Source organism: Littorina saxatilis, linkage group LG8 (genome assembly GCF_037325665.1).
Source record: "Littorina saxatilis isolate snail1 linkage group LG8, US_GU_Lsax_2.0, whole genome shotgun sequence".
Lineage (NCBI taxonomy): Eukaryota > Metazoa > Mollusca > Gastropoda > Littorinimorpha > Littorinidae > Littorina > Littorina saxatilis.
Window position 1 is genome coordinate 32,213,503 of NC_090252.1, and position 10,967 is coordinate 32,224,469.

Below are 10,967 nucleotides of genomic sequence, written 5' to 3' on the forward strand. Positions count from 1 at the left end.
CGCACAGGGGGTAGTCCGCATCAGACGAGGCACACTTCACAACCGGCAGTCGCCACACACGGAGCCCGTCATTTAGACATTTCAACTTAGACTTTTCTTCCAACTCTTGTTGAATCAATATTTCTGCAGGAGCAGACTATTCTTAGAATTCGTTTGCAGGCATGATGAACGTTGGCCATGTTGCGTTCTTCTTCGGTCTTCTGACTGTAGGTAAGTGGCTGTGTGGAATCTATAGTTATTCGGTTAAGCACTCAATTGAATTTGACATTCATTGAAACATTCACTCACTCACTATCACACCCAATTACTTACTGGGTCAGCAAGTTATCAAGCAAACAAGTACTGCATTTAAATTGAGCAACCTAACAACAAGCAAACAAAGAAACAAAACAAAAACTCACACACACAACATTAAAACAAAGGAAATTAAAAAGAAAACGACGTATACATCTTTTAAAGACCGTTCTGAAATACGAGATTTATGTGTGTGTGTGTGTGTGTGTGTGTGTGTGTGTGGGTGTGTGTGTGTGTGTGTGTGTGTGTGTGTGTATGTGTGTGTGTGCGTGTGTGTGTGTGTGTGTGTGTATGTGTGTGTGTGTATGTGTGTGTGAGTGTGTGTAGGTGTGTGTGTGTGTGTGTGTGTGTGTGTGTGTGTGTGTGTGTGTGTGTGTGTGTGTGTGTGTGTGTGTGTGTGTGTGTGTGTGTGTGTGTGTGTGTGTGTGTGTGAAATATTGTGAAATACGTACACTGACATGTTTGTATACCATACATACAAAACCATATGATGTATCGTTTCTTTTACATTTCGTTTCGCATAAATTATCACAGTGGTATGATTGGATTTTGAATATTGCATTCACTTTGCGGTACATGTTGAAAGCTGGGACTTGTACAGTGTCAATACTACCTCCAGGCAAAGAGTCTAAGTGGATCCGATTCGTTTACAGATTGTTGTTAAAGATTGTATCGACTTGATGATGATGAGTTTGTGTCAAAATAACACCGCTGGTGGTTGTTATTGACAGGTTTGACTGTTACACGATCCGATGTGGTTCCAGGGATTGCTGAAAGGGACCCAGAATCCAGTAAAATATTACACTTGCGCACATGCGTTGGGCATAGCTTGGATATTTATTGGGGATACCCACAAAACACGAAAGAGACGTTCAATTCTATTACCTGGTATTTCAGGGTAAGGCTCACGCACTCTCTGCTCAATCGAGAGTGCATGCGTACGTGCGTGATGTGTGTGTGTGTGTGGGTGTGTGTGTGGGTGGGTGTGTGTGTGTGTGTGGTTGTGTGTGTGTGTGTGCATAATTTATGGAATAGCAATACTGGGTAACACTAGAATAAATGCATCAATTGATAAATGGTATATGGGTAACTGAATTAATGAATACAGAACAATACTACATGACTATCAATTAAGGTCACTGACAAGATAAGAAAAACAGATTACAAAACCAAGGACAGAACACAAATAAACATATTGAAATGTAATGCATGTACAATAAAAATGATAAATGACAAATACATTTATAAATCGCAAACGATAACAAAAATACATAGGTTTATTAAATATAGCAACAAGTAAATGAAATACTATAATATGATAGACTTCTGATATAATTAAATCATTCCTGGATTAAAACAATGACATTTCTGACACAGGGCAACGGCAGCGAATTTGAACAGCTCCTGGCCACCTGGTCACCAAGTAGGGGGTTCAATGCGTCAGACGAACGCGTCAGTCACCTTGGTAACGGGAGCATCAGCATAGCCAATCTGACCATTTCAGACGACGGCTACGTCAATGTGGAATACAGACTTGAAGAAGACTCGGTCAACGCGCGGGAAATACAGCATGCTGTGATTCACGTTCGTGGTAAGTGCATGCATATCTAGCTGATGACAGTTGATGAATTGTTGTTATAAGTCTGTCGGGAATAGAAGATGTTTGAGCATAACTATGTCAAGATGTTTGAACATAACTATGTCCAGATGTTTGAAAATAACTCTGTCAAGATATTTGAACATAACTCTGTCAAGATGTTTTAACATAACTCTGTCAAGATGTTTGAACATAACTATGTCCAGATGTTTGAACATAACTCTGTCCAGATGTTTGAACATAACTCTGTCAACATGTTTGAAAATAACTCTGTCAACATGTTTGAAAATAACTCTGTCAAGATGTTTGAACATAACTATGTCCAGATGTTTGAAAATAACTATGTCAAGATGTTTGAAAATAACTATGTCAAGATGTTTGAAAATAACTCGGTTAAAATGTTTGAACATAACTATGTCAAGATGTTTGAACATAACTATGTCAAGATGTTTGAACATAACTATGTCAAGATGTTTGAAAATAACTCGGTTAAAATGTTTGAACATAACTATGTCGAGATGTTTAAAATAACTCTGTCGAGACGTTTGCAAATACATCTGTCAAGATGTTTTGAAAATAACTCTCCTAAGATGTTTGAGAATAACTGTGTCAAACTGTGTTGAAAATAACTCTGAGTCTGCACATAATGTTGACCCTTGTTCGTCCCAGCCTGGGTTTGAACCTGGGACCCGCGGATCACAAGTCAAGTGCTGTTCCCGCTAAGCGACCGGGTTCCCGATGTAATATTGTCCGTTTGCTTTTTTTTTCTAACAGTGCCACCAAAACTCAGAGACGACCAACTCACTCTAAGACTCGACACCAACCCGTACACAACGAGCGACGGTGTGCACCCCGGAACAATGAGGTGCGGCTATTTCATGGACAGAGGTACCCCCCCTGTTTACCCCACGTTACAGGTAAGATTTGCTCAGAGTACGGCATTGCAGTGTTCTACACTACTCGTCATAAAACAAAACTGTACACATGCGTTTGAGGGCAGATCTTTCTGATGAGGCCGTTTATCGGAAAACCAATTATGTGACTGGAAAGGCCGTTTATTCCCCTAACTTATTCAGAAAACAGATAGAGTTTACATGACGTAGTGTCAATACAGTGGAACCTACAACACAGATACCCCCCAAAATCAAATTCGCAAAATCAAGGTTCCCGCGTTAAAATTGACAAAAAAATCAGAACTGCTAAAACGTAACATGTTTAGCATGTCCTTAGACAGAACAATCACATCTGCATCCAAATCAGTCAGTTTTGTTCACATATCTTGTCTACCAAGGACGCTACGGCATGCTGAGCGGTGTAGGTGCCAATCCTCTCAGAAGACATAAAAGGCAGTTTTGAGGGCCCCAAAGGGGGGGTATCATCACGATCACGGGAAGGGAAATTTTAGCTTTCACGATCACAGTTACCTTGATTTTTGTTTTCACGATCACAAACACCTTGACGAATAGAGGATCATAGAGTGATACAGCTGTGAAAAATGTACGTTGAAAATAAAATGCTTTGAAATAATGCCCATCAAGATCACGAAAACAAATGACGATCACGATCACGAGACTTGATTTTTTTGTCATCACGGATCACGGGCAAAGTCCCATCACGATCACAGAAATTGAAATTTCGGCAATCACGGTCACAGAAAGGTCAAAAAACGCCAATCACGATCACGATTTAAAACCCTTTGGGGCCCTCAGTTTTTGAAGCCGTTTTAGCGGGTAATGAGACAACAAATGTTACATTTCAGTAACTCGCCAACGCATTGCCTTCAAACTTTCGTAGACATGTGCTAACACGTGTCGTAAAGTAAATACGGAATTTCAAGTCATTTGAGAATTAGGTCTGCTGTTATTTGTCATGTCAGAAAAAGTTCTTAAATTGACGGTAGGTTTTTGCTGACTCATCGAAACAAATTAATTTGTTGAAATTTTCAAGAACAATGACAGATGCGCCACATACTCAAATTTCACGTACATATCTTATCAGACATGGGTGGTATGAGGATTTCAACGCGAAAGTAGTTTTTAAGAAGTTGACTCATTCAGAGCGCTGAGCGCAAATGTCGGCCTATGCCTAGCAAAGCTCACTGCCGACACGCTTAACCCCAGCCAGCAAGACATTAGCGGCCGATAATCGGCCGAACACCCTTCAAAAAGTCGGGCCGGTGACGTCAAAACATACGACGCGGGTGTTGGCCCGACTAACTTTTGCAAAGAGGCAACGATGCGGCCGATAGGCGGCCGAACACCTGCACTATGGCGGCACGCATCCGGTCCGATGTTAATCGGCCCGATGACTTGTTTGACCTGCGGTCCGACACCTTATGCCGAGATCGGGAAGATATCGATTTCAGCGGGAAGACATCGGGACGATGTCGGTATAAGGTGTCGGGCCGCAGGTCCAACAAGCCATCGGGACGATTAACATCGGACCGGATGCGTGCCGCCATAGTACAGGTGTTCGGCCGCCTGTCGGCCGCCTCGTTGCCTCTTTGCAAAAGTTAGTCGGGCCAACACCCGCGTCGTATCTTTTGACGTCACCTGCCCGACTTTTTGAAGGGTGTTCGGCCGACTATCGGCCGCTAATGTCTTGCTGGCTGGGTGCAGCTACAGATACAGCAGTATGTACCACCACCACCCCCCCCCCCCCCCCCAAGTGTAACAGTGCAAAATTCACTTACAGCTACAGCTACAGCAGTATAACCCCCCTCCCCCCAGTGTTACAGTGGAAAACAAACCTACAGATACAGCAGTGTGTACAACCCCCCCCCCCCCCCCCCAGTGTAACAGTGCAAAACAAATCACCAGCTAGAGATACAGCAGTATGTAGAACCCCCCGCCCCTACCGCCCTCACTGTAACAGTACAAAACACACCTACAGCTACAGATACAGCCGTATACACCCCCCCCCCCCTCAGTATTACAGTATAAAACACACCTACAGTTTCAGCAGTATATACAACCCCCCAAGTGTAACAGTGCAAAAATTACTTACAGCTACAGCTACAGCAGTATGTACACCTCCCCTCCCCCTTAGTAACAGTGCAAAACACACCTACAGCTACAGCAGTATGTACAACCCCCACCCCCCCCCCCCCCACCACTGTAACAGTACAAAACTCATTTACAGCTACAGATTCAGAATTATGTACATCCCCCTCCCCCCGCTGCCACCATTGTAACAGTACCAAACATACCTACAGCTTCAGATACAGCAGTATGTACAACACTCAACCGCCTTCCCCCGTGTAGAGTGCAAAACACACCTAGACCTACAGATACAGCAGTATGTACAACCCCCCCCCACCCCCCCCCCCCCCTGTGTGCAAAACACACCTACAGTTACATATACAGCAGTATGTTCAACCCCCCCCCCTCCCCGCCTACTGTAACAGTACATAACACACCTACAGCTACATCAGTATGTACAAACCGCCCCCCCCCCCCAAGTGTAACAGTACAAAACACGCCTACAGCTACAGATAGATCAGTATGTACACCCCCCCCCCCCCAAGTGTTACAATGCAATACCTACAGCTACAGATACATCAGTATGTACACCACACCCCCCAAGTGTAACAGTGCAAACCACACTTACAGCTACAGATTCAGCAGTATGTACTCCACCCCCACCCCCCCCCCCCCCCCCCGTGTAACAGTGCAAAAATCACTAACAGCTACAGCAGTATACCCCCCCTCCCCGTACAGCTACAGCAGTATAAACAAGAAGGGCAAAGCCCATACGACTCACATGCTTGACCTTGACCTTTACATGACCTTGGCCTTCAGGGTCAAGGTCAAATAACTAAACCTAGCAATGACATCATACACTAAGAACTGCTTTACACATTTTTCCTACCAAAATACATGTGACCTTGACCCAAGGTCAAGGTCATCCAAGGTCATGCAACACAAAGCTGTTAATTCAAGACATAGGAAGTACAATGGTGCTTATTAGCGAGCTTTAGATTGACCAACGAAACTTAGTTCGTAGCGATCCCTTTCGTTTCCGGTTATGCAATCGGGAAATCCCTGCGAACTTTTCTTCGCGCCTGCGGTTCTGAGGCGGTAGCACCTTTAGAAGCAGACGAAATGTTTGTCGTGCTCATCCAAACCAATGGCTAAAACATTGGATAGTGTTCGTGTGTTGCACCACACTTTGAATTGTTGGGTGTGACGAAAACTCGTGGTGACGATTTTAAACCATGTTGGGTCACGCATGGTCCAATCTTACATGGTCCAATCTTACATGGTCCAACCTTACATGGTCCAACCTTACATGGTCCAATCTTACATGGTCCAATATTACATGGTCCAATAATATATATGGACCATGTAAGATTGGACCATGTAAGGTTGGACCATGTAAGGTTGGACCATGTAAGATTGGACCATGTAATATTGGACCATGTAAGATTGGACCATGTAAGGTTGGACCATGCAAGATTGGACCATGTAAGATTGGACCATGTATGGTTGGACCATGTAAGGTTGGACCATGTAAGATTGGACCAATCTTACATGGTCCAATATTACATGGTCCAACCTTACATGGTCCAATCTTACATGGTCCAATATTACATGGTCCAACCTTACATGGTCCAATCTTACATGGTCCAATATTACATGGTCCAATATTACATGGTCCAATAATATATATATGGACCATGTAAGATTGGACCATGCAAGGTTGGACCATGTAAGATTGGACCATGTAAGATTGGACCATGTAAGGTTGGACCATGTAAGGTTGGACCATGTAAGATTGGACCATGTAAGGTTGGACCATGTAAGGTTGGACCATGCAAGATTGGACCATGCAAGATTGGACCATGCAAGATTGGACCATGTAAGATTGGACCATGTAAGGTTGGACCATGTAAGGTTGGACCATGTAAGATTGGACCATGTAAGGTTGGACCATGTAAGGTTGGACCATGTAAGATTGGACCATGCAAGATTGGACCATGTAAGATTGGACCATGTATGGTTGGACCATGTAAGGTTGGACCATGTAAGATTGGACCAATCTTACATGGTCCAATATTACATGGTCCAACCTTACATGGTCCAATCTTACATGGTCCAATATTACATGGTCCAACCTTACATGGTCCAATCTTACATGGTCCAATATTACATGGTCCAATATTACATGGTCCAATATTACATGGTCCAATAATATATATATGGACCATGTAAGATTGGACCATGCAAGGTTGGACCATGTAAGATTGGACCATGTAAGATTGGACCATGTAAGGTTGGACCATGTATGGTTGGACCATGTAAGATTGGACCATGTAAGATTGGACCATGTAAGGTTGGACCATGTAAGGTTGGACCATGTAAGATTGGACCATGCAAGATTGGACCATGCAAGATTGGACCTTGTAAGGTTGGACCATGTAAGATTGGACCATGTAAGATTGGACCATGTAGGTTTGGACCATGTAAGGTTGGACCATGTAAGATTGGACCATGTAAGATTGGTGTGCATCAGTGCAAAACACACCACCAGCTACAGATAGATCAGTATGTACCCCCCCCCCCCCAAGTGTTACAATGCAATACACACACCTACAGCTACAGATACATCAGTATACATACACCCCACCCCCCAAGTGTAACAGTGCAAACCACACTTAAAGCTACAGATTCAGCAGTATCATGAGTATGTACTCCACCCCCCCCCCCCCCCCACTGTACAGGACAAAACACCTACATCTACATCTACAGATACAGCAGTATGTACTCCCCCCCCCCCCCCCCCACTGTATAACAGCAAAACTAACATTAAAGAAAAAAAAAACCAAAATCACTTACTCGCTGGATCCGTCGGTTGTCCTCGAGTTGACGTTAACAGCTTGAACACACCTGTAGGTTTCCATCCGTCCTTGGCTACACAATTTTAACTTGTCAACTATCACCGCCACCACGTGGCACTGGGACCAGCACTCAGATTGAGATCCCGAGGCGACATTCGTCTCGGATAACATATCATCAATGTGCTGTCCAACATTCGCAAGAATGTCTCTTCTTTCGATATTAACTTGAACTAAGAAAACAAATAAACTTCGCTCACGCGGGAAAGTAGCAGCTAGCCGGCCATGTTCACACTCAATCTTGTTTGTACCGTAAGGAAAGCTATTAGAGTATTTCAAGTATATATGATGGCGTATTTTTAAAATGTAAAACTCATGGTTTGAGCTCATGCTGTATTTGATTGCAAATATACAAACAAAACTTACAATTAATTATCCTACTCCTATGTGAAAAAGTCAACAAATATGAATAATTTAGTTTCGCATTTGCAGAGTCATGTCACGCCGTTCCCGACGCTTGAACAGGGGACGTAACAAATGCTAAAATAATGATAATAAATTCAAGTTGTTATCTCCCGTAACTCTGCATATTTTTATCGACAGCAACATTGCGTCGGGCCGATGTCGGGGTTTATTACGTACATTTGCGGAGTTTTACACACAGTCAAAACGATATCGGCGCGACAACGGACGTCGACACACGACATTTGACGACGTCACCCGACTGAAATCGTCAGTCGGCCGACGAGAGCTTGCTAGCTGGGACTGACCAATGGCTATTGATCAAGCATTTTCCAAGGATGTTTGTGTGGGTTTAAACAAGTGCGCTGAGAACACCCATTGTTGAAACTGTATTAGATTTAAGAGTAAACTGAAGCTTTCATTTTTGGCTCACGTAAGTGTAGCCTATGCGATCGTAACTTTGTCTGTCTGTGCGTTTGTGCGTGTGTTTGTGCGTGTGTATGTCTGTGGTAGAAACTTTAACATTTCGTCATTTGAAGACGTCTCATTATAACGTAAGAGGGTTAGACGTCACGCGAAGGAATTACTGAAAGTCTCGGTCATTGTTATTTTGAGCGGGCCGAGACTAGTTGGCAGTCGTGTCCCTGTAAGCAGGCTACATGCAGACAGACAGATCTAGATCTAGTGTCTCGCTTTCTTGCACAAGGTCACCTATGCTTACTGTGTGTGTGTGTGTGTGTATGTGACGGAGTGATTAAGTTTGTGTTACTGTTTGTCGATTTCTTACGTGAGCCTTGAAGGCTTCGCCTCTTGTTCTAAATGCATGCTAATTTTAATTTGTTTGTGTTCAATCGGACAGGGTACATCTTTATTTTTAAAACTCTTTCTGGTATGTCGCATAACAGCAGAACTGATATCTCAAATGACTTAAGATTTCGTGTGTAGTTTACGACATGTGTTAGCACAAATCTCCGAAAGTTTGAAGGCAATGCGTTGGCGAGTTACTCAAATGTACCATTTTTTGTCTCATTATCCGCTAAAACGGCTTCAAAAACTGCCTTTTATGCCTTCTGAGAGGATTGACACCTACACCGCTCAGCATGCCTTAGCGTCCATGGTAGACAAGATATATGAACAAAACTGACTGTTTTGGGTGCAGATGTGATTGTTCTGTCTAATGACATGCTAAACATGGTTTGATTTAGTTGTTCTGATTTGTTGTCGATTTTATCGCGGGAACCTTGATTTTGCAAATTTGATTTTGGGGGGTGTCTGTGTTGTAGGTTCCACTGTATCGACACTACGTCATGTAAACTCAATCTGTTTTCTGAATAAGTTAGGGGAATAAACGGCCTTTCTAGTCATATAATTGGTTTTACGATAAAAAGCCTCATCAGAAAGATCTGCCCTCAAACGCATGTGTAAATTTATTTTTATGACGAGTAGTGTAGACGAGCGAACGTATTGCAAAACCGGTACGCGTACGTTTAGATGTTGCGTCACCCGTGACTCACTTTTCTTTTTCTCCAGTGTTCCAAATCATAGTTGTTTGATCCCACCAAGACGTGCAGATCTTGGCAAACGCGTGACGTAAAAACTAGATTTGATGACGTTACCCGTACACGTTCCCGTACACGTGCTGAAAAGCTCCACACCTAAATCTGTCTATTGTCCCGAATTAACCCTTTGAAAGTTAGGTCACACACTGAAATCGAAGCGATCGTCTCATTCAGGAAAGAGTCTACTTTTTGTTAAATACAGTAACTTGTAGATACAAGTGCTAAACGGGCAACGTTGTAGATTTGTTTTCCAGGCATTTTCAGGGAACAAAAAATCCCCTAACTGTGATGATAACAGTCAAGTATCTTTCAATTTGAGATAAATAGCAAATACAAGAGTTTAGAGATCTTTATCTTCATTAAACGACGAACGGCATCGAGTACAATTGTTAAGTAGATTTACAACTTGATCCCATAGCTTATCAGATTTGGCACTCAACTAACACAATTCGTCACTCACCTTCTGTATAAAAGAGTAATGCACAGACTATGCCAACCATCAACATCGTTATCGAAATAGATTGGGTGGATTTTTTAACCGCTATTTTGTTTTAGTGGGGTTTTTTTCTCAGAAAAAAGTGTACAAGACAGCGCAGGGTAAAACTATGGCGCATGGGGATAACATATTTTATATAAATATATTTTGCTTTAATATTTACAGTGTCCGTAATTTCCTCCATAACTAGTTCTGAAGTAATGTCAAATACTATAGCCATCTTTGGTCACTAGCTATGCGGTCACGTGTCGCTAATAAAAAAAAGAAGATATGAACGATGATAGATATGATTTGTTTTGTTTTTTGTTCCAGGGTCCTAACGGACTGTCCATACAGTTACAAGATCACGTCGAACATGAATGCATCTATCCCTTACCCATAGACCGCGACAACAAGGGCAACTACACCTGCACACTGCCTGACGACCCGTTTTGCAAAACACCTGAAATGTCCGCAACGATTGAAGTCGAATAGTAGCTTCTGCAAAATCCCTTCGGAATGTGGTCATGTTCGAATGTCTAATCTTTACGGTACAAAAACATGTCAAGGAGAAGGGGATGTTCTTGAAACAAAGGCGTATTAACAAATAATAGTCATCTGTACATGTGCGTGAGAGAGTGACGGGCAGACAGAGACAGACAGACAGGCAGACAGACAAAGACTGATACCGAGAGAGAGAGAGAGAGAGAGAGAGAGAGAGAGAGAGAGAGAGAGAGAGAGAGA

General features: G+C 42.9%; 1 protein-coding gene across 1 annotated transcript; it reads left to right on the forward strand.

Moving 5' to 3' along the window:
- Positions 1-10,967, forward strand: LOC138973321 (uncharacterized). The gene is made up of 5 exons (XM_070346045.1): positions 1-210; positions 1,026-1,192; positions 1,672-1,885; positions 2,666-2,808; positions 10,557-10,967. The coding sequence occupies exons 1-5, from the start codon at positions 162-164 to the stop codon at positions 10,716-10,718; spliced, it is 735 nt and encodes a 244-aa protein (XP_070202146.1). The 5' UTR covers positions 1-161; the 3' UTR covers positions 10,719-10,967.

Excerpts from the sequence above, each read along its gene's own strand:
- LOC138973321 (XM_070346045.1), top strand. The coding sequence starts at position 162 with ATGATGAACGTTGGCCATGTTGCGTTCTTCTTCGGTCTTCTGACTGTA. Across the intron at positions 211-1,025 it reads CTTCGGTCTTCTGACTGTAG|GTTTGACTGTTACACGATCC; the intron begins GTAAGTGGCTGT and ends TGTTATTGACAG. Across the intron at positions 1,886-2,665 it reads TGCTGTGATTCACGTTCGTG|TGCCACCAAAACTCAGAGAC; the intron begins GTAAGTGCATGC and ends TTTTTCTAACAG.